Genomic DNA, 25,252 nt, shown 5'->3' on the forward strand with positions numbered 1-25,252 from the left:
TATGCCAGAAGACGGCATCAGATCCCACTATAGATGGTTGTGAGTCACCACAGGGGCTGGGAATTGAACTCAGGACCTCTGGAAAAGCAGCCAGTCCTCTTAACCTCTGAGCCATCTCTCCAGCACCCCCTTCCCCTCAGGTGAATTTTATTTACTCAAACACACCTTTGCATCATTAAACAAACGTTCCAGAGCATAAACAATTGCAACATCCACCCCTGTTCTTCCCTGCTTGAATAGTCATCTGAAATTGTAGCTCCTGAGTTCTTGCCAGCTGATCTCACGTTCTGAGCTTATGTGTCTGAGTGCTGAGAATAAAGGGGTAAGTGAACCCGGCTAAGCAGGTTACAGGCTACCAGCTCACACAAGGTCAACTCACCGCAGTGAGGACAGGGGTTGACACTAAACCAGTCCGTGCTGGGATGCCCCAACGTGTGCAGGATGAACTTCTGTTTGGTATGCAGGTGAGCAAGTCTCCCCGGGCAGAGGGAACTCTGACATGCTCAAAGCCCTCCTGTATGGTGCTGCTTGAAAGGGGCAGTGATAGTCCTGAGCTGGGAGCAATGGCTCAGCTCAGGCAGTAATGCGCTGAGTTAGGACGCCATTCCCTACTTACCTAAGTCCTAGACAGTCTAGCAGAATCCGGAGGAGCTCACAGCTCTTCCTGGTCTGTTTGGCCTCACTTAGATCCTGGTCCTTTAGCTGACTGATGCTGGGGCACTGGGACAGCTGTGTCATTGATGACTTCACAGCAGACAGTAATTGAGAGAGAGGTTCTTCAGACATCTGGCCCACGGAGGAGCCAACTGTCTCAGGATGCATAGCCTCTAGGTACTTCCAAATACTGGGCAGAGCTGAGCAGCACTGTTATGGTATGATCTTAACATTTTTTCGTGGACAATGCAGAAACCCTCTGCTTCTTATAGCACAGGGGAGTAAATCTCCTTTCTACTTGGCATTCTCAGAGGGAGGTGAGCACGCGGTTGATCATAACTGTCTTCCACAAGGTACAGGTCTATGAGTACCTCCTCCTGAGCCAAGGGCTGTTTACTCTCACCCTGACACCATCTGCTTTTTATTTCTCCTCGGGCAGCCCCTGACTCCATAGCCAAGGGCAGAGCTGTCCTTGTCCTGCTGAGCACTTTTGGCTAAATCCAGTAGTTGGTAGTCTACCTCCTGGGATAGACCTCTACAGCATGCAGCATGTCAAGCCTGCAGGAGGGAGATGAGGACCCGGACTGTATTATTGCCTGTAGGGTCTAGTTGCATCCCCAGCATGGGAAATAAACCCATGGGCCTCTCTTCTACAGAATGATGGCCTCTCATCCTTCAGCAGGCTTTGCCCAGCCAGCTCCAGGAGTCATCCTAGGTTCCACAAGCTCATCCTGGTGAATCTGCTCAAAAGGAGCCCTGAAGGTGGGTGTTTCTTCTGTCCACCACCCTGCTTACTTCAACAGCCTGTCAGTCTGCAAGCCACTAGAGGGCCACTGTCGCCCAATCTAACACACAACATTTTGTTTTAAAAATATTGCCTCTCAGCCAGGCGGTGGTGGCGCACAACTTTGATCCCAGCACTTGGGAGGCAGAGGCAGGAGAATCTCTGTGAGTTCAAGACCAGCCTGGTCTACAGAGCCAGTTCCAGGACAGTCTCCAAAGCTACAGAGAAACCCTATCTTGAAAAACCAAAAAACAAAAAGATAATTTTGATGTATAAAAGATGGAAATATGCAAATAAAAACATGCAACCAAAAACATCAATGTTTGAGGGTAGTTACTTTAGCACATAAAAATTTATTATGAAAATATATTTATCAATATAGTGTGGTATTTTAGATAAGCCTGAATTAATAGAATACAGATTAGAAGAAGATCCATACATATATGGTCACATAATTCAGGACAGAGGTGACACTACAAAAAGGGGAATAATCATTATTTAAACTGCTTGGGCCAGACTGTAAGTTGGCTCAGTGGGTAAGAGTGCTTGCCAAGCAAGCCTGACAGCCCAAGCCTGCTCAGAGCCTCAGAAACCACAGTGGTAGGAGAGAAGGAACTCCCATGAGTGCCTACACCCCCCCACACCACCACCAGCAACAACAACAACAATAACAACGAAGTGTTAAGTTAACCAACTATGTAAAAAAATTCTATGAACGCCCCATTCAGAAAAACTCAATGCGGAAATTCATTTTTCAGCATCAAGTTAGACAGGTTTCAAGAAATGATTCCTTCATGACTTCTCCATAAAGAACAGTTTTTATTTTTTATTATTAAGATAAAGTATAGAACAAACTTTGCTGTTCATGACCATTTTTGCATGTCCATTTAAAATTTTTATCTTATCGTTTTGTATGCAGGTGTTTGGTTCAAATGTCTGTGCACCACTTGTGTGCAGTGCTCTTAGAAACCACAAGAGTGCAGCAGATTCTTGGGTACTGTAATTGCAGACAGTTGTGAGCTATCACCTGGGTTCTGGAGCTTGAAGTTGGGTCCTGGAAGAGCAGCAGAGGTTCTTAACGTCTGAACCCATAATCCCACCCCTATGTACATTTTAAAAAATGTACCATTCAGTAGCATTAACTATGTTCACAGCTATCACCACTCTGTTCGTCAGACAGAAAAGTTATGTTTTAGCATCTGTTCTTTTGCTGCACGAGTCGGCTCCCAAATCACTACAGAAATTTATCACCAATCATGAAAGCTCAGACAATAGTTTAGGTTTATCACTTAGCTCTTAAAACTTAAATCAGCCCATTTCTATTGTCTCTGTGCTGCCCTGAGCCTCCTTCACCTCATCTACACATCCTGCTTTCCTGCTTCCTCTATGTCTGGCTGGCTCCCTCACCTTCTTCTTCCCAGTGTTCTCTCTGCCTAGCTTTTTATTAAACCAAACACATTGATACAGCTTCACACAGTGTAAAAGAGTATTCCACAACACCATGACCGAGGCAGCTTATACAAGAAGACATTTGATTGGGGGCTTGCTTGCATTTTCAGAGGGTTGGCCCACGATCATCATGGCAGGAAGCATGATGGCCAGCAAGTGTATCCCTGTGCAGTAGCTGAGGGTTTTACATCCTGATTTAAAGGCAGTAGGCAGAGAGACTGGACATAAAACTTTAAAGCTCACCCCCCAGTGACACACCTCCCTCAACAAGGCCACACCTCCTAATCCTTCCTAAATAGCTCACCAACTGGAAACCAAGCATACAAACATGTGAGTCTATGGAGGCCATTCTCATTCAAACTACATACTTGATAACCATTTAGTAATAATTCTTCATTCCTCTCTCCCCAAACACTGGAAGCTCTTACCCACTTCCTGGTTTTTATTTTGGATTTTGGTTTTTTTCAAGACAGAGTTTCTCTGTGTGGCCCTGGCTGTCCTGGAAGTCACTCTGCAGACCAGGCTGGCCTCAAACTCAGAGATCTGCCTCCTAAGTGCTGGAATTAAATGAGGATACCACCACTGCTTTAATAAGTCATTCTTTCTTACGTTTGTGTAAAATATTCCACTTTAAGTATATACCATATTGTGTTTATACATTCACCTGCTGATGGACACTCAGGCTATTTCTATTCCTTAGCTATTGTGAATAACACTGTGATTAAAAATGCCATGTAAGCATCCAAGTGAGTTCATTTGGCGTATGGCAAAGGAATGGGATTTCTGGGTCATGCTAATTCTATGTTTAACTTTTCTAGAACAGTCTATGGAAGTCATTTCCTAAACTAGCGACAAAAGGAAACGTTACTAGTCATTTGAGTTTCATTAAGATTAAGAGGGGTTGTTGTGTTCCTTAATCCCAGCACTAAAGAAGCAGATACAGGCAGATGTCTGTGAGCTCCAGGCTAGCCAAGGCTGTGTATATAATAAGACCCTGTCTCAAAAGCAAAACATAGATTACGGGGCATAGTACATACTTGAGTGTATATCCACCACATAGCTGCCTGGTGCCCCTGGAAGTGAGAAGGCAGCATTCCATCTCCAGGAATAGTTATACATGGTTGTACTGGGAACCTAACCTGGGTTTCTGCTACAACCACAAGTGCTCTTAATTGCAGAGCAATCTCTCAGCTCCTGAGATAGTTTTTAAAGAGACTGGAGTCATTTAAAAAGCACCAGAACAATATAAAAGGTGCCTTGAGGGTAAGGCACTACCCATCAAAGACTCCCGGAAGACCATGTTTGAAAGGAGGGTGCTTCAAAGGAGAACTGCCAGTTGCTCTGCTCAAACAAAGACACGGAAGGCATGTCTGATGTAGTTCATCTACAGAGGTACTCAGAGCTCACTAACACCAAGGTCCGTGGTGGCCCGGCTCTATCTCCAGCTGACCAAGTACTTTAGCATAATCCAAACAGTGCTAGTGTTTGCAGCTATGCAAAATGAAGTGTTATGGGCCATAGAGTCTTGCAACAAGGTTTCAGAGAATCTGTGACAGGGCTAGATTCCCTCGGGGAGCTCCTGAAGGACCTATTTATGAAGCTGGGAAACTGAATCCAAAGCTTCAGTAGAGATTCTAGGGTGCTGGAGATGCCAGAACATGGGATGGCTGCTAAGGAATGCTGTAGGCACTGAATGAAGTCATCTCCAGAGGGAGACTGCATGTGCTTCAATTGACAAAGCTATACAGGTGGGATTACTCAAGCCTACTGAAGCTTACACCATGCTAATACATGACCCAGATACCAGACATGAAACTGCAGGCTTTAATGCTTCTCCTGCTGGGTTTTGCTCATGTGTTGACCCAGAGTGATCACTCCTTGTTGTCTTACTATTGTTCCCTCTGAGGGAATGCAGGACGGATACATCACTATTCAATACAGTGAATGGCGATAAATCGAAGTACCTCAGGATGCATGCTTGACTGGTTAGGCAAGGGGGCAGTATCTAGCCTTGTGGGTTTTGCCTTTATAAGCTCCTGACTAATGTAATTCAGCATCATACTCTGATCATGAGTCTCAGGTATGGACCTGGACAGTATCCATGGTTCTGGCCAGTATTTAATAAAACCTCTAATTTATTAAAATGTATTCATGGTCAGACTGGTGAATCTCTAAATTAACCCAGACCCATAACAAGTACATATATTCATTAGTCTAGAATGTTGTGTTAATGGAATCTATTGTTATTCAATCACTGGTATTTTATTGATGCATTTTAGTCATACATACATGCACATATTTATTTAAAGGCAACATGATTTTCAAATTTCTCTGTAGTTACTCAATAATCCCTTAGCTAGCAAGAAACAGGAAAAGCTAAAGCTCACTCTACATAAGTAGTTCAAAGTGATACTGTTTAACAGTAAAATGTCCCCTACAGGCCCCTATAACATGAATAATAAAAGCCCAGAGATAAGATATTGGGGTTCAGGCTGATGGTCAGATAAACAAAGCAGCCAGCCACTAGTTCTTACCTCCACCTCAGGATGAAATGTCTGTCTTGTCCTCAGTGTGGTTGAAGAATAAATTTTTAAGACTTTGCTTTTTCTTTATATACCCTCTCAAACACTGGGATTAAAGGTGTGTTATTCCAAATGCTGAGATGTTTCTTGTGTGAGATGTTTCTCTTTAGGACTGGACCAATTTTGTGTAGCTCAGTGTGGCCTTGAACTGTCAGTGATCTGCCTGCCTCTGGCTCCTGAGTGTAAAGATGTGTACACCACTGCCTGGCTCTGTGGCTTGCTAGTATGGCTGCTGGGATTAAAGGTGTGTATCATCCCTGCCTGGCTCTGTGGCTTATGTCTAGCTTTGCTTTCTGTACCCTCATGCAAGCCTTCATAAATCATAAATCATATGAACACTTGGGCCTCAGATGATGGTACCATATTTGGAAACTTCAGGAGACGAGGCTTAACTGGAAGAAGTAATATGCTGGCATTGAGTCTTTGACCTGGTCCCGTTCCATTCTCCCTCTGTGTATTGTCCACCATGACAGAAAGCACTGCCCAAGCTCATAAAGACAAGCAACAACGCACTGCACCCTGGGAAAGCTTCTGTTCTCTTAGGTATTTGGTCACGGTTATGCCAAAGTAACTAACCCAGTTACCTTCAAATGTTGAATAGCACTCGACCCAACTACTACTACCTCAACTTCTTCCTCCCTCTGTCTCTCATTTTGAGATGGAGTCTTGTATGTTACTCAGACTGGCTCAAACATAAGGATTCAACTGGTTCTCCACTGCCTCAGCCTGAATGCCGGGACTAAAGTCTCACACTGCAATGGCCAGCTTCAGTTCTTCATTTATACAATGACGGTTGAAACTGCACTTTACACAGTCATTATAGACACTGACTGAATGACAATTATTTTAAAGCATCATGCTTTACAGGATATATTCAACATGTAGTATATTTAGAGAACATTAGAGACATATATGTCTAACTAACATACATGGTAGTTGATGTCAGTTCCTTTCCCTTTGTCCTTGACATCCTGAAAATTGCCACAATTAAACAAGTGGAACCAATACAATTCATATATCATCAAATGTAAAGGTACAGAAAGGTAACAGAATTTGTCCTGGTACTAAAGTATGAATCAGAATTCTTCTATGAACAAATTTTGACACAAAAAATAATTAAAACTGGGGTGTAAGGGGACGCTTTCCACAGATTACAAGTATCACAGAATGAAGACATTGCAGAAAAAGCTTAGATTTTGAAGGTAGACAGGACTATCCATTCACCTGTTATAGAATAATCTTTTTGTACACTGTGAAGATGTGTCTTTGCCAAAGCACCTTCTGGTTGATTTAATAAAAGAGCTGACTGGCCTGTAGCTAGGCAGGAGGTATAAGTGTGACAGTCAGACAAAGGACACTGGGAGGAAGAAGGATAGAGTCTTGGGAGTCCAGAGAGACTCGGAGAGAAGCAAGATGAACGTGCCGTGTTGAAAAAAGGTACAGCCCAACCTGGACTACAAGAGCGAGTTCCAGGACATCCTCCAAAGCCACAGAAAAACCCTGTCTTGAAAACCCAAAAAGAAAAAAAAGAAAGAAAGAAGGTACAGCCACGTGGCAGAGGGTAGATAAGAAATATGGGTTCATTAAAAAGAAAGAAAGAAATATGGGCTAATTTAAAATGTAAGACTTGGCCAGTAACCAACACTAGCTATGGGCTGAACATTTATAATTAATAGTAAGTCTCTGAATGGTTATTTGGGAGCAGCTGCTGAGGTGGAGAGAAACTCCGCCAACATTCACCCTTGCTGTACATGAAGGACTGGAGAGGCAGGCGTGAAAGTGGATCTTAGGGCCACTCAGCTAAGTGAGTGCTGGGACTTGCTCTCTGTTCCCCCTGCTAACTCAGAGTCACTGCAGATCTCAAACCATGTGTCCACCGGCATTCACTGATGCATTTTTCTATAACAGCTTACTTCCTATGAAAATACTCCTAGCTGCAGGGTACAGAAAGAATCAAAGGAATTACCTGATACAATATTTCAAGATACACTTGGGAAAAATAAAAATAGCACATAGCTAAAAGTTGTAACTAAATGAAATTCGTCCTCTTTTCATCATCTATACAGCCTTCAGAGGTTTTAAAGAAATGAGCAAAGCTCTCTAGCTTCTGTGTTCACTACCACAGTTAATAGCCACACGTTGTTCTATAGCTACTAGGAAAAAGATTTCATTTGTTTTTCTTGTTCTTCCCATTATCTTTTGATTATTTCTAGCTTGCGGTGTTAGGAATTGAACCCAGGGATTTTGCACATGTTAGGCAGTGCTCCATCACTGGGCAGTGTCCCATTTCAAGACAGGGTTTCACTGTATTACTTTGGAGGCTGTCCTGGAACTTGCTCTGTAGACCAGGCTGGTCTCGAACTCATAGAGATCTGCCTGCCTCTGTCTCCTGAGTGCTGGGATTAAAGGTGAGCAATACCAATCCTGGTATTTGACTTTTTTTTCTTTTTTCCTTTTAAATATTTTTGTTTGTTTTTTGTATTTGCTTTTGTCTTTCAGAAAGGGTATCATTGTGTAGGCTTGGCTAGCGGGGAACTTGCTGGCCTTGAACTCAGAAAGAATGCCTGCCTCTACCAAGTGCTAAGATTAAAGGCAAGTGACATCACTACTAGCTTGAGAATTTTTGTTTGTTTGTTTGTTTTTCGAGACAGGGTTTCTCTGTATTGTTTTGGAGCCTGTCCTGGAATTCGCTCGGTAGACCAGGCTGGTCTCGAACTCACAGATATCCGCCTGCATCTGCCTCCCGAGTGCTGGGATTAAAGGTGTGCACCACCACCACCCGGATAGCTTGAGAATTTTTTACATTGAAATATTTCATCTTATTTTATGTATACGACTACTCTGCCTGCATATGCCTGTGCACCACTTGAGTGTCTGGTGCCTACGAAGACCAGAAGAGGACATTAGATCCCGTGGAATGGAAGTTACAATTTTGAGCCATCATGTTCATGCTGGGAATTGAACTGGGGTCCTTTGGAAGAGCAGCCAGTGCTCTTAACCACTGAACCATCCTCGCCAGCCTCCTAATCTGAAAAGATTTTATTTTTTAAAGATTTAAAAGATGTTTACTTAAAATATTTTAGATTATTTATAAGTGTGCCTTTTGCCTGCATGTATGCCTGTGGTCAATGTGCCCTCAGACGTTGGAGGTCCAAAGGCATCAGATAACCTGGAACTGAAGTTGTGGATAGCTGTGAGCTGCCTGCCATGTGGGTGCTGGGACCTGAACTCGTATCTACAAGGGCAGTATATACTCTTAACCAGAGTCACCCCTCCAGCACTTAGGTTTTATTTTTACAAATTTGCTTACAAAGTAATAAGAATAGGAGTTTCCTATATATTCATTTGGTTGGCTTCCCCCTCTCCTTCCTCTCGTCTTCCTGCCCACTCTTCCCACCCTTTGGTCTCCAGAGTCCCCACTTCAATAGTGTTCTATTGTCTTCCCTGCCCCTCTTTAAAGCTTCCTTTTTTCCAGTCTCAGGGACTCCTTTCTAGTTTTTTTTTTTTTTTTGGACTTTATCTATACTTACTTCCACCTGGATACCCATGTGCACTAAGTCACACACACAGATACACAGACACACAGACACACACACACACAGACACACACACACACACACATATTGGTTTTTTGAGACAGGGTTTCTTTGTGCAGCCCCAGCTGACCTGGAACTCTGTAGTCCAGGCTGACCTCAAATTCACAGAGATCCTCCTGCCCCCACCTCCCAAGTGCTAGCATTAAAGGCAGGTACCACCACCACATGGCAAATTTTAAAAAGTATTTATAAATGGGGACTAGAGAGATAGCTCAGTGGTTAAGAACACTTGCTACTCTGACTGAGACTTGGTGTTTTGTTCCCAGCTCATACATGGGCTCACAGACACCTGTAACTACAGTTCCAGGATACCTGATGGTCTCTTCTGACCTTTGCCCATGGTGCATGTGGTGTACATGCACACACTCAGGTTCACATATATACACATAAATATTTTAAAATTCTATCTATATGGATTTTAAAAAATGACCTGTGCCCAAAGTATGTCCATTTGAGGTCTAGCTTTCTGACCATCCAAGCTTACACCCACCTGTAGGAGAAACTTCAGCCAGCCTACCCAAGTCAGAGTCGCCCTGCCCAGGTGACCAGGCCAGTCTGTATGAGCATGCACGGCAGGCACTTCCTCTCTGAGCCAAACCTGCCTCTACACCCAGAGACTGCTGACGAAGAGACACCTGACCCAGAGACGTCAATGAGGAAAGGACAGCGCAGCAGAGTCAGCTGCCTGAGCCAACAGGACCTTGGGAGGGGTATAAAGGCAGGTCTGACTTCCTTAATAAATGACTCTGCAGCATGCTCTGCTCCTCACTGACTCTCAGTTCCTGTGTCTTCTCACCCCCCCTCCTCTAAGGGGTGTCCAAGCAGGGTAACCTGCAACACCCTCCCTCATCTGTGCACGGTGCAGAAATAAAAAGAGCAGGTGAACAGTAGTTTCATTCATAATGCAGACTCTAGCAAAGGTTTTCAATCAGTTGATAACTGGGTTTAAGAGTTTTCATTTCAGTCCATACACATATTTTACTATACTTGCTTTGACTCCTTTCTTCTCTTCCTCTCCCTCTTCTCCCTTAAGTTTTTCTTTTTTTGAGACAGGGTTTTTCTCCCTTAGTTTCTCTCTGGCCATCTTCATTTTTTTTTTTTTTTTTGGTTTTTTGAGACAGGGTTTCTCTGTAGCTTTGGAGGCTGTCCTGGAACTCACTTTGTAGACCAGGCTGGCCTTGAACTCACAGAGATCCGCCTGCCTCTGCCTCCCGAGTGCTGGGGCATCTTTACTTTTTATGCATGCTCTGAATTAGGTTTTCTTCCTTTTGTTACTTTTACTATTATATGTATGGTGTGTGTGTGTTATGGGGAGCTGAATTCCAATCCTCACACCTATGGCAAGTACTTGATCAACTGAGGCATCTCCCAAGCCCAAGATTTTCTGTTGTTCTAAAGATAAGGCAGAGCAGAAAAAGCAAGAAGGACAAAGGATAATGATCTTTCTTTCTCTTTTAATAACATAATCCTGTTAATACTCTAAATATATGAAGCAGTGCTTGAAAATATTATTATATCAAATGTAGAGCCAAAATGTACTTGTATCTTTTCATACATGCTGCTCTACAACTTTGGTAACACTTTTTATTACACATGTATGTAGCTGTGTAAGTTCCACGTCACACATAGCTAGAGATGGCCAGAGAACACCTGAAGCAGTCAGTACACCCTTCCTTTGGGTTCAGGGAATCTAAATCAGTGTGATCAGCCTTAATGGCAAGTGGCTTTGCCTGCTGAGCCATATTGCCAGCCTTTAGATTTTTGTTTTGTGACGTATTATTGTATGGGCATACATGTGTGGAGGCTATAGGACAGCTCTGTGGGGCTGGCTTCTTCCACATTTACATCTGTTTTGGGGGATTGAACTCAGGGCACCACACTTGGACCTTATCCATCAAGCCATTTCATATATGTGTGTGTGAAGATATAGATATATCTACTAGCATATACATATATATGCAGATATATATATATATAGCATGTATGCATATGCTAGTGGTAGCTAATCGTTAAAAGCAATCAGGCTTCAACCTGCCATAAATCTCTAGTTAAAATTCTCAGGTACTAAAGCATTTACCACCATCTTATTTTTAAGGTGAACACAACTTTCATTATCTCTAGAAGAAGCATATTTTCAAAGAGTAACACATAAGAACAAAACCAGAATTTTTAATATAAAAATTACATATAACAAGAACACTGTACATTAAGTTACAATATATACACACATTTAAAAATCTCTTTACAAACCTGGTATAAAGTAAGCACGGCCTCATACCCACATGATTAAGTACATAGCCTGACAGGATATAGAGATGAAGCATGTCAGTGCAGGACCAGACCCCAAAGCTTATGTTTCCTATTGCTCCTGTGGTGGCTAGGAAACAGTTACTTTGCATGAGAGGTTAAAGCTTTCGAAGTCCACTAGCTGCTTACATAGAAAATGGCTCCTGAGCACAGTCTGCTGTAGCTCTTTATCTGTAATCTACTGCTGTATATACAAAGTTTACTTCCAAGTTTGGAACATGAAAACTACAAAGAAACAAGCCAACCACTGATTATGAATTTCTAACAGCTTATTTTAAATGTCCAGCCTACTACTGCAGATACTACATCTTGTAATACAAGAACTAAAGAACGTTTGTCAAATTTTGCTGTGGAGTTGTTAAGAGAATTCCAAATATAGATACTGACTTTTTATACACTTGTTTTTAAGATCTGGTACATTTACAAAGAATTACACATTTAAATATGTTAACACAGTTCTCAAAAACTGATGGTAAGCACCTTTAGTCAGCACTGACATGTGTTTAGAAGACAAATGAATTTTTAAACTCCTTTTAGACACCATTTTAAAATAACTACTCATTTAAATACACAAAAATATTAACAGTTCTAGTTTCTATCTAAAAACAAGAACGTACAACTAGGTATTTAAGTGTTCAGTTTTCTGTTTTGTTTTTGTTGTGGGAATTATATATGTAACTTTCTGTCCTCGTGATAAGAAATATTAACAAAAGACTCATTCATACAAAATGAAGTGACAGAAATATATATATACATATATATATATATATATATTTTTTTTTTTTTCTCCAAGACAGGCTCTCACTTTGTAGCTCTAGCTGTCATGGAACTATGTAGACCAGGATGGCCTTTGTGCACCACTACTAGGATGAAGAGACAGAAACACACACACACACACACACACACAGTTGCTGTTGTTTTCAAGACAGGGTTCCTGGGACTCACTATGTAAACCAGGCCTCGAACTCACAGAGACCCACCTCGAACTGACAGCACTCTGAGTGCTGAGATTAAAGGTGTGAGCCACCACTGCCGGGCTAGAAATCTATTTAAACTGTTTGTTCCTGATTACACATTAAACACTGAATCCTCTGCTATTTCTCATCCTCACAGGAAACTGGCTAGTTTATTTCTTAACAAGCATTTCTCCTTAGTAACTCACCATCAAAAAGGACTATCTCCCTAAGAATACAACTCAATGAATGAAATATGTAATAATAAACCTTAATCATTATATATTAATTGGAAGGTGAAAACCTATTAATTCTTGAAAAACAGTTTCTATAACAAGGATAACAAAAGATTATCACCTGTAATACAATTCAAAGTACATACTAATTTGATCCCATTCCTCTTACGTACACACAGACTAAGGGAACTGGGGTTTTGAAGTTGAACTTAGTACAACATGTTCAGATTTAGCAGACTGCCTCAGTTCTTAAGGACAAGCAGTTCTTACTAAAAATTATACATATAATTAGAAATGAAATTTGCATTGAATAAGATAAATAATAAACTTTACACTGACTAGGATATAGATGTAGAAATGATGAGTTTTTGAGTTTCACCTATTCTAAAATAACAGTGTTTTATACTTAGATACAGGTCATGGACCTAAAGCACAGTTGAGTAAGAATGGGAGATTGGACTTAGAAAAGTCAAAAGTAATGGATAGCCATGTGAAGTATTGAGGTCAAATTTCATATTATATTGTTCATGCTTTAATATTAAACTTTAATATTCACTTGAAATTCTTATTTTTTAAAAAATTAAAATTTAAATATACTCATAAATGAGTCTCCAGAAAAAAAATGTTCTAGGTGATTCCTTCTTTCTTTCTTAGTAGGGTCTTGCCCAGGCTAGACTTGAATTTACAATCCAATGTCTCTACCTCTTAAGTACTGGAATTACAAGTATGCACTACTACATTTAGCTAGGTTAATGTCATGACAGTTATATTTGAAATTTCTAACTATTCGAGCTTTCCATTTTAAAAAAAGCTTACAATGTATAATGAACATACTGATTGCTAGTTATTTGGGACTAGGTATAAATATACTTATTTAATGAGCCAAATATCAGTTCAGACTTTTTAAGTTTCAAATATGAACTAAATTTTAAACTATATAATACTTACCTTGAAATATATAAATTTCAATACTATCAATTCAATAAGACCTCCAGTATAGAAAAAAATGTAAATGTTATTTATTTTCTAGCCAAACACTGAATCTTTAAAAAACAACAAAAATTTTGCTACCACCAAGTTCCCCCAAATGATCTGTAAACAGTGGGGAATTATAACATTTTTCCCCATTCTCTGAATTTTCCTTCTTTCTATTCCTAAGCTAAGATTTACCTCTAATCCCATATAAAATACATTTATTTGTGTTATTCAACTTAAACTTTTTTTAAAATAGATTTTTAAAAAAGATTTATTTATTTATTATGAATACAACACCTTGCCTCCATGTACACATCAGAAGAGGGCACCAGATCTCGCTACAGATGGTTGTGAGCCACCATGTGGTTGCTGGGAATTGAACTCATGACCTCTGGAAAAGCAGTCAGTGCTCTTAACCTCTGAGCCATCTCTCCAGCCCCTAAACTTTTCAATACTTTCCAAGTCATTGAAATTTCTGACAGATGACCATGAGTAGCATTCATTTACAGTTAAAGGTATAAAGCCTAGAGAATAGACTGAGGAAACAGCCAGCATCTAGGGATGTGACTGGCGAATCTGTGCTACCATGTAAATCTATAGGGATGTGATTGGAGACTCAGTGTTACCATATAAATTTATTGCTCTATCTTTCCAAATACAACAGATGACAAACATTCTCTCACCTGTTGGCTAATCAAAACTCTTCTCACAATTCTAAATTTTCTGACACACCTACACATGCACTCACACACTGCTTTTATTGTTGGCCTTTTTTTTGGGGAGGGGGTGCCAGGTTTCGAGATAGCTCTGGCTGTCCTGGAACTAGCTCTGTAGATCAGGCTGGTCTCAAACTCAAAGAGATCCATCTGCCTCTGCCTCCCAAGTGCTAGGATTAAAGGCATACACCACTACTGCCTGGCTTATTGTTGGCTTTTTTTATTTTGTAAGAACCAACATTGGGTATTTGTGTTCATACTAAATTACTGTGAAGTTCAGATGATCTTCTGAAACACTTGTGTTACTGGATAATAAAAAAAAGGAATACAAAATAAAGTAAAATACTTCTCAAGGAAAATACAAGCATAGAATTGACAACAAATATTCAAGTTTTAAGTCAAAGCTGCCCATCATCCAGTTCCGGTCCAGTGATTGACATGCCACACCCTGGCAATCTTCACCTTCAAAGACATCAGAAGGGACCAGAGCTGTGAATTCTGAAAAGCTTTAAAATTTTTATGTAGCAGATACTTTTTTAGAGTCCAGAAAAGTTTTTGCTCCTATAGACAGTGTTGGCTCTTTGGGTTCTTGTTTAACTTGGTTCACAGACAGAGTATCTTCTAGACTTTCTTCAACTTTAAAACCAAACAAAAACCCAAAAGGGTTAGTATATTTTATGACACCATGCTTTTTAAAATTATGTAAATTTAAAGCCAGGTATAATGGTGTATACCTGTAATCCCAGCACTAGTTTGTTGAAGGCAGAAGTTCAGGAATTCAAACTCATTTTTAGTAAACCAGACAACTTAAGGCCAACCTGGCCTATATCAGACTTTAGCTTTAAAAATAATAACAGTCTGAATTTAGAATAAACTCAAACATACCATGGTTTAGAAAAGGGTCATGGTAAAATTGAGAAAAAATATTTGGCATATTTGAAAACACAGTGACACATCTTAAAATGATGTCTCTGACTCAACTGTGAACTATGTGTTTGCTGATCTAAAACACTTCAGAACACCTACGCATGATCCATTGTGCTTACAACCACATAGATGGATAGCCAGTACACCAGTAGTTACACGGCCAATGCAATGCCTAGCATCTTCATCTTTTTGTTTGCTTTGGTTTTGAGACAGGGTTTCTTTATGTAGACCATGCTGGCCTTGAACCTACAGATCAAGTGCTGAGACTAAAGGCATGTACCACAACACCTGGCCTCAAATCTTCATTGTACTTTATCAAGAATCTCTACTATTAGTTGCTCTTAGAAAGCAGAACTAGAGAGACTGTGACTTGTTTGGTGATGTATTGAACACATCAATAATGTTACAGGTATACTTAACTATACTGGAGTTCAGTCAGGACATGGAGACCCACAGAAGATGGATTTGAACGACTCTAAGAGCTCACATCCTACTGGAATACATTGCTGACTGGAAAGAGGTTGAAGTCTACCATGGCATGGGAGCTTATCTCAATAGCTCAGCAACATGGAACTCCCTCTCTCAAGCAAGGCTTTCTGCTCTCTACCTGCCCTTATCTGGAGAACATCTCTGGGCCTGGAGGACTGACCTTATCTAAAAGTTATCTCTAAAACCTGATTCATCTTCAGCTTGACTCCAGGCACAGATCCCTGCTGAGAAGACTTGTGCTAGGTGATGGGGGAGGTCCTTCTGTATTCTGTGAATATATATATGTTTCTTGAATTAGTTTAATACAATGCTGATTGGCCAATAGCCAGGCTGGAAGTATATAGATGGGGCTACCAGACTAGGAGAATTCTGGGAACAGAAAGGCAGAGAGGAGCCACCAGAGAGACGATATTACCGGGAAGATAGGATGCAGGACATTCTCCGGTAAGGTAAGGCCATGTGGAAATACCTAGATTAATAATTATGGGTTAATAATTAAGAGTGAGCTAGCCAATAGGAAGCCAAACAGTTTGTGATTAATATAAACCTCTGTGTGCTTATTTGGGACTGAATGGCTACAGGACTAGGCAGAACAGAACCTCCATCCACAGCTAGGAGCTCTGCTATAGGAACCCACTGCCACATACAAAGCCTTGTGATAGGAGAATGTCACTTAATGCAAGTTAGGGCTTGTCCCCAGGCTCCCCACTCCTATATATTCCTTATACTCTGGAATAAAGTTGAGCTGATTCACTGAAGTCTCTCCCAGAGGCCTCCTCCCGATGATGTCCACTGGCCACCAAGCTTTCTGTCACCCCTTCTGTTTCTTTCCCCTCTTGACTTGGTGACCGACAGGCCGAGGGGGAAAGAGGACACCCACATCATCCTGGTAAAGTCACCCCTCAGATTGTGACCTCTCTAGATAAATTTGGATTAAGAAAGTGTTTCTTGGAAAGCAATTTGAATTAATGCTCCCAGAAACACTGTGTGACAACACAGTGGGAGAAAGCATGGCAAGGCATATAATACCTGGGCTTAGTTCCCTCCTTTATCACTTACTAATGTGAGCGCGAGGGAATTGCTTAACCTCCCCGAACCTTGGTTTCTTTATCTGTAGAATGGGAAGACAGCTAACTTTCTCAAGGCGTTGAAACAATAAATTTACATATATTCATTTTTCTCTCATCAGGCCGTGGCAAGCAGCACTCAGGAGGCAGAGGCAGGTAGATCTCTGTGAATTTGAGGCCAGCCTGCTCTACAGTCTACAAAGCAAATTCTAGGATAGCCAGGACTGCTATATAGAGAAACCTTGTCTCAGAAAACCAAAAGAAAAAAGAAAAAAAAAGAAAAAGGAAAAGAAATGAAGTTATGGGGCTAGGGAGATGGTTCAGAGGTTAAGAGAACTTGTTCTTGTAGAGTACCTGGGTTCAATTCCCAGCACCCACATGGTGATTTACAACCATTTGTAACTCCAGTTCTAGGAGATCCAATACCCTCCGCTGCCCTCCCTGGGCACCAGGAATGTATGTGGTGCACATATATATACACAGTTAAATAAATAAATGTGGCTGGCAATGGTAGTGCACTTGAGTTCAAGGCCAGCCTAGTCTACATAGTAAGTTACAGGACAGCCAGAGCTACAAAGTGAGACCTTGTCTCAAAACAAAAGAAATAAAAGATATTAAAAATGAATAATTTTCCTCATGTTCTTTGGTTCATTTCTTGTCTGCACTGGGGAATGAACTCAGTTCTTAGGGTCTGCTAGGCAGTAAAGTACTTTACCATCTCAGCCCTTTTTTTGTTTTGAGATAGGATCTTGTTAAATTGCTCAGGCTGGTATAGGACTTGTTTGCAGCTGAGGCTGTACTTGAACGTGCAACCCTTCTGCCTAAGCCTTCTAAGTGCTGGGATAAACAATGAATAATTTCATTGTAACTAAATGATTAGACATAATAAAAATATTAGGTTAATGAAATCTCTTTTCTTCTCATAATAATTTTTAGATTTTTTTCATGTGCATTGATGTTTTGCCTGCATGTATGTCTATGTGAGGCTGTCAGATTTTGGAATTACAGACAGTTGTGAGCTGCCAAGTGGGTGCTGGGAATTGAACCCAGGTCCTTCAGAAGAGCAGCCAGTGCACTTAACTGCTGAGCTATCTCTCCAGCCCCATTCCTCTCATAATTTTGCTTGAACTTTACATTATAAACCCACTAGTAGAAATGACAGCTTTTTCTGTTGTTTGATGTAGTGATATAAAGCTACAAAAGGTTAAAAAGAATCACAAATTAATGGTCACTTACTAAGAGTTGAATGACTGTCTATGATGCGTATTGGAATGGTTTGCACATCTCCCAACAGAATCCTATTTACACTTCCTTCCAGACTCCCTGTATCCTCAACATCTTCAACTTCCACCAGCTGATCCATGACAACGAGATTGTGAACTGATTCTGGGAGACTCCCCAGGGCAGCAGTGCTGCTGTTTTGCATTTGGCACGTATCTGCTGGAAGATTGTGACTCTGACCATGCAGTAGAGAATGACTATTCATTACAGCATTTCCTGCTGTATCCACAAGTCTTGAAGGACTGGAGGACAGATGGCTGTTTTCTGATTCCAGAGCTTGGGATCCATCAGGAGGGGAGAGTCTTGGTTGCATTTTCAGACCCTTCCAAAGAGAAAAGAGTTATATCAAAATATTTTGATTTAGTATGTATGACATTCTTGTAGGATATTTTTTGACAAAAAATTGGAGTACACAAAGTAATAGGTATAAGTTACTAACAAATACTCCATGTCTCGAGATAGAAATAAGGACCAAGGAAGAGTATTGCAACAAACCTTTATTGCAGTCATGTCTCCTTCAAACTTTTCAAAACATATTACCTGAATTATTATTTTACATCAAGACACAAAGTGTTGTGGAATAATCCTTTTGTACACTGTGAAGACTTGTCACTCGGATTGGTTTAATAAAAAGCTGACTGGCTGATATCCAGGAAGGAAGTATAGCAGGACAACTAGACTAAGCACACTGGGAAGAAAGAGGACAGAGTCAAGAGAGAGAGAGTCACCACCCATATGGAGAGTGAGCAAGAAATGGCAAAGGGGTAAATGCCACAAGTGTCGGGCAGCACACAGATTAATAGAAATAGGTTAATTTACATCGTTAAGAGTTAGAATAAGCATTTACAATTAGTATTAAGCCTCTGTGTCGGTTATTTGGGAACTGGTAGACGAGACAGAAACTTCTGTCTAAAACAAAGGATTAGAAAATTAGTAATAAATAAATATATGGTCATTGTTGTAATTTCACAACATTCTCTGAAATCCTTACAAGAGGAACTCTGGAAGAGAAAGATTCCCAGACACAGCTGTTTAAGGGGTTGCCTACCTGTAAGTGTGAGAAGATTTTGGGCTGAAATGAAGAAAGTGGGGAGAGCAAGTGAAATGGCTCTGGAGACAAAGAAGTCTGTGTCCGACTCGCACCTACTTTGCTGGTTACTGGTTCTCCCAGAGAATTTCCTAAATTGAACAGGAGACAGACACAATTATTATTCTTGAACTTTTTTTTTTTTTTTTTTTTTGGTTTTTCGAGACAAGGTTTCTCTGTGGTTTTGGAGGCTGTCCTGGAACTAACTCTTGTAGACCAGGCTGGTCTCAAATTCACAGAGATCCACCTGCCTCTCTCTGCCTCTCAAGTGCTGGGATTAAAGGCATGCTCCACCACTGCCCGGCTTATTCTTGAACTTTATAACAATCATTACTATAAGAATCAGACAATCAGACAAGACAAAGTCAAAGGTTTGCAAAGGACTTCAAAAAAATCATCAATAAGCTGGGCAAGGTAGTAAATGCATATAGGCCCTTAACTCTGGACATGGACACAGGAGGACCAGTAGTAAAAGGTAATTTTTGCCTATAGAAGTGAGTTTGAAGACTGCTTGGGTCACTTGATGTCCTGTTTGAAAACAAACAAACAAAACCATCACAAATTGACAAATCAGCACATAGCCAGGCATGCTGGCACATAGGAGGTAATGGCAGGTGGATCTCTGTGAGTCTGAGGCCAGCCTGGTTTTTTACATAGTGAATTCCAGGTCAGCCAGGGCTATACACTGAGACCCTACCTCAAAAATCAATCAATCAATTTATTAATGCATAATTCCAAACTAGCCTGGCATGGTGTTTCATGCTTGTAATTCCTAGCACTTTTGAGGCTATCAAAGGGGAACTGTCCTGAAGCCAGTCTAAAATATTCCAGACCAGCCTGAGAACAGAGACCCTATTTCAAAACAACAACAAAGAAGCAAAAACCAAAATACACATAGAAACATAGACACACAGCCACAAACAAATAGACCAGGTATCTAGTTCACTGTTTCTAGAACCTGTCAGATCATCAGAACTTATCAGACAACTATAAAAATAAGAATTTCTAGATTTATCTCCTTCCTTCCATTCCTTTCTGTCCTGATTGGTTTTTGTTGCTGCTGTTATTTTGTCAACTTGATATGAACTAGAGTTATCTGGGAGAGGGAACCTCAGTTGAACAAATGCTTCCATGAGACTGGCCTGTAGGAGTATCTGTGGGACACTTTCTGAATTAATGATTGATGTGTGAAGGCCAGTCCTTCTCACCACTGTGGACAGTACCACTGCTGGGCAGGTGGTCCTAGGCTGTATAAAAAAATCAAGGTGAATGAACAAGTCTTAAAGAGCAAGTCAGTATTCCTCCATGATCTGTGCTGCCCTGATTTCCTTCAGTGATGCATCATGACCTAGGAGTCAGGAGTTGTAAGATAAAATAAACCCTTTCCTCCCAGTTGCTGTTGCTCACGTGTTTATAACAGCAACAGAAGGCAAAAAGGGATGGATTCCTCCCTCCCTCCTCCCTCTCTCTTTCTGTGATGACCAGGGCCTGTGCATGTTAGGTTAGCACTTTAAACTGTGTTACAATCCAGTTCTTAATTTCCATGTATTTTATTCAGGTTCTCAGTCAGGCTTGGCAGCAGATGTCTTTACTGGCTGAGTTGTCTCATCAACTCAAAACTTTTAATTCACTAGACCTAGAATGAGGCCTAGTGATATTTTCCCCTGGTCCATTCCCTAAGCAATACAGATAAACTACACATAAGCTTCTCTAGATATGTGAAAGCTTTTGAGCTTCTCAATTACATTCAGAGGTCATAAACTCAACGTTTTCATTAATAAGCTATTAAATGTGTCTAATTTTAGAATGTATGACATCAACTTCAAACTCCTGCCATCTTTTTCACTGACACAGCAAAGCAGTTGTGTTTTTGTTTTGTTAATAGATTTGTAAAAAATTATTTATTTTATGTTTTGAAATTACACCATTTCCTCTTTCCCTTTCCTCCATCCAAACCCATGTATGCCTCCTTGCTCCCTTTCAAATTCATGGCCTCTTTTTCATTAGTTGTTGTTAGGAATAAGTACATACATATATGTACATAGCAAAAAACAATCCAGTTTTAATTACAAACATTTTCTATACTAAATCTATATTAGCCTGTGTCCCACCCCATCTACCATAGCCCCAGTGACAGCATCCTCCCTAGCCCGTACCCTATCATCCCCTCCCCCATTATCGACCAAGGGAGCCACATGCCCCACCTACATCTGGAGGAAGAGGTGGGTGTCTGAGCTCCCAACTGGACAGCCCTGATCCCGTGCCCCACATCTACCACAGCCCCCCACCTCCTCATCACCAGGCAGCAGCATCCTCCCCACACCCCCACCATCCCACACTGCATCAGTGACCACCACCAGAAACACAGGCCCCACCTGCACCTGGAAGAAGAGAGACCACCAGAGCCACAGGCCCCACCTGCACCGATTGGAGGAAGAGATGGGTAGACCCCAGTGTAAGAGTACATTTAATAACATAAAGAGCAATATGGCAGCACCAGAAACTAGTGGTTCTACAACAGCAAGACCTGAACATCCCAATGCAGGTGAAGCAGAAGAAAACAACCCAAAAATAACTACCAAGATGATAGAGGCCCTTAAAGAGGAAATGAAAAATTCTCTTAAAGAAATGGAGGAAAGCCAGGCGGTGGTGGCTCACGCCTTTACTCCCAGCACTCGGGAGGCAGAGGCAGGCGGATCTCTGTGAGTTCGAGGCCAGGCTGGACCGACAGCCTTCAAAACAATACAGAGAAACCCTGTCTCGTAAAAAACCAAAATGAAAAAAAAAAGAAATGGAGGAAAAGACAAACATTGGAAGAAATCAATAAAATCCTTAAAGAAAACAAGAAAAGAAACAAACAAGTGAAGGAAACAGTCCAAGACTTGAAAATTCAAATAGGCAATAAAGAAAACACAAAGCAAGGGAATTCTGGAAATGGAAAATCTGGGTAAATGATCAGGAACTATAGATGTAAGCATAACCAACAGAATGCAAGAGATAGAAGAGAGAATTTCAGGCAATGAAGATACAATAGAAAGATTAATCAGTTAAGGAAAATGTTAAATCCAACAAATTCTTAACACACATCCAGGAAATCTTGGCTACCATGAGAAGACAAAAACCTAATGATAGGGATACAAGAAGGAGAAAAATTCCACCTCAAAGGCACAGAAAATATATTCAACAAAATCATAGAAGAAAATTTCCCCAACCTAAAGAATGGTATGCCTATGAAGGCACAAAACCCTTACAGAATATCAAATAGACTATACCAAAAAAAGAAAAAAAAAGTTCACATGTCATATAATAATCAAAACACTAAACATACAGAATAAAGAAAGAATACTAAGAGATGCAAAGGAAAAAGGCCAAGTAACATATGAAAGCAGACCTATCAGAATTACACCTAAAAACAACTTGGTATTGGCATAAAAGCAAACACGTGGATCAATGGAAACAAATTGAAGACCTTGATGTCAACCCACACACCTATGAATACCTGATTTTTGACAAAGAAGTCAAAATTGTACAATAGAAAAAAGAAAGTATCTTCAACAATTGGTGCTGACATAACTTGATGTTGGCATGTAGAAGAATGCAAATAGATCCATGTCTATCCCTATGCACAAAACTCAAGTCCAAATGGATCAAAGACTTCAACATAAATCCAGTTACACTGAACCTGACAGAAGAGAAAGTGGGAAGTAGCCTTGAATGAACTGAAACAGGAGACTGCTTCCTGAACATAACAACAGTAGCACAGACACTGAGATCAACAATTAATAAATGGGACCTCCTGAAACTGAGAAGCTTCTGTAAGGCAAAGGATACCATCAATAAGACAAAACAGCAGCCTATGGGTTGGGAAAAGATATTCACCAACCCCACATCCGACAGAGGGCTGATCTCCAAAATATATAAAGAACTCAAGAAACGAGACACCAAAATACCAAATAATCAAATTAGAAACGGGTTATAGGTCAACAGAATTGCTCAACATCCTTAGCCATCAGGGAAATACAAATCAAAACGACTCTGAGATGCCATCTTACTCCTGTCAGAATGGCTAAAATCAAAAACACTGATGACAGCTTATGCTAGAGGAAATGTGGAGAAAGGGGAACACTCCTCCATTGCTGGTGGGAATGCAAACTTGTACAGCTACTTTGGAAATCAGTATGGTGGTATCATAAAATTGGGAATCAGTCTACCTTGAGACCCAGCAATACCACTCTTGGACATATACCCAAAAGGATGCACAATAATACCCCAAGAACATTTGCTCAACTATGTTCATAGCAGTATTATTTATAATAGCCACAATGTGGAAACAACCTAGATGCCCCTTAACCAAAGAAAATGTGGTATATTTACACAATGGAGTATTACTCAACGGTAAAAAAAACAATAAAATCTTGAAATATGCATGAAATGAATGGAACTAAGAAAACCATCCTGAGTGAGGTAACTCAGACCCAAAAAGACAAACACAGCATGTACTCACTCATAAGTGGATATTATACTTGAAGCAAAGGATAACCAGGCTACAATGCACAACCCCAGAGAAGGTAGGTAAAAAGGAGGACTCTAAGAGGGACACACATGGAGGGCCCCAGGATGGGGCAATAGTTAAGATCTCCTGGGAAAACTGGGAGGTAAGTAAAAAGGAGGGGATGGGGAATGGGAACATGAGAGACTGAGAAGGTTGAGTTGGGGAGGGAACAGAGGAGAAAAACAATGAAAGAGATATCTTGAAAGAGGGAGCAATTATGAGGTTAGGAAGAAACCTGGTGCTAGGGAAACTCCCAGGAATCCACAAGGATGACCCAGCTAAGACTTCCCAGCAATAGTGAAGAGGGTGTCTGAATGGGCCTTCCCCAATATTCAGATTAGTGACCACCCTAACTGTCATCACAGAACCTTTATCCAGTAACTGATGGAAGAAGATTCAGTGATCCACAGCCAAGCATTAGGCTGAGTTCCTGGAGTTCAGTTGAAGAGAGGAAGGAGGGATCAAATGAGCAGAGGTCAAAAAAATGATGGGAAAACCCACCTGATCTGAGCCAGTGATTACTCACACTCTTAACGGACAGTTGGGGACCCTGTATGGGACCAACTAGACCCTCTGAACGTGGGTGACAGTCATGTGGCCTGATCTGTTTTGGGGGGCCTGAAAGTGGGACCAGGACTTATCCTGGATACATGAACTGCTTTTTGGAGCCCATTCCCTATGGAGGGATACTTTGCTCAGCTTTGATACAGTGGAGAGGGGCTTGGTCCTGCTTCAAATTGGTATGCCAGACTTTATTGACTCCCCAAGGGAGGCCTTATCCCCTCTGAGAAGGGAATGGGGAGGTGGAAAGGGGGGAAGTTGGGAGTGGGGGAGGGGGAACTGGGTTTGGTATAAAAAATGAAAAAAATTAATAAATAAAATGAGTATTGAAATCTGAAAAAAAAGTAAAATGCACAGGTGATGCCAATGCACACCAATGTAAGAACTAACACAGCTGGGACATGACTTTGGAGATAACAAGTGGCTGAAAATCCTCTGCATAAGTTCTCCATTAATTGACTATAGAGCAATTATGGTGTTGATTGCTTTAGCAGACATTATCCTCTAGAAACTTGGTTTGATTAACTATCACCCTTCCCTCTGAAGAGCCTGAATAACTAAGCTACAAATGTGTACACAGTGGCCTAGCACAGTAGGCACAGAGGTGAAAGCAATGTAACGAGGAGCTCCTCTAAAAGAACCTTAAAACAGAGACTGTTCTGAGTGAGAAGAGAATTTTCTACCCAGACCATTCTTCTGGTGGACTATGCTAAGACAGCCTCAAAGTTCCGTTATAGCGAGATATGGTGACACATGCTTAGACTCCTAGCACTTAAGGGGCTGAGGCAGGAGGATCACAAGTTTGAGGCCACCTTGGAATATACTATTTTTCCACAACAAACCATTTTTTTTCAGTCACAAAGAAGCATAAAGATTCTAGAAATATTTTTGATAAATTCCAACAGCTACTCTTCCTCTCCTTAGAGTCAGGTCTCCTTATCTATAAAATCTGATTACACGATGAGTCAAGGGCACGGCTTGATGTGCAAGCACGAGCACCTGAGTTCAGTCCCCAGCACCCACGTAAATGCCAGGC

The 25,252-nt window shown here is 40.9% G+C and overlaps 1 protein-coding gene across 11 annotated transcripts in view; it reads right to left on the reverse strand.

The window, feature by feature from the left end:
* Positions 1-2,237: 2,237 nt before the first annotated feature.
* Carf (calcium responsive transcription factor) overlaps positions 2,238-25,252 on the reverse strand; it is a 55,087-nt gene continuing 32,072 nt past the window's right edge. For 9 of the 11 annotated variants that reach the window (XM_040753515.1, XM_040753512.1, XM_040753514.1 and 6 more), the window contains 3 exons: positions 19,065-19,195; positions 17,972-18,338; positions 11,215-14,888 (listed from right to left, as the gene is read on the reverse strand). In XM_040753515.1, the coding sequence (XP_040609449.1) occupies positions 14,770-14,888; positions 17,972-18,338; positions 19,065-19,195 (617 nt within the window). In that variant the 3' untranslated portion in view covers positions 11,215-14,769. Of the gene's footprint in view, positions 2,493-11,214; positions 14,889-17,971; positions 18,339-18,498; positions 18,705-19,064; positions 19,196-25,252 lie in introns of those variants that run through there. The other 2 variants (XM_040753513.1, XM_040753522.1) reach the window with 2 other exon arrangements.

The sequence above is a fragment of the Mesocricetus auratus genome, unplaced genomic scaffold, assembly GCF_017639785.1.
Source record: "Mesocricetus auratus isolate SY011 unplaced genomic scaffold, BCM_Maur_2.0 Super-Scaffold_100010, whole genome shotgun sequence".
NCBI classification, from domain to species: domain Eukaryota; kingdom Metazoa; phylum Chordata; class Mammalia; order Rodentia; family Cricetidae; genus Mesocricetus; species Mesocricetus auratus.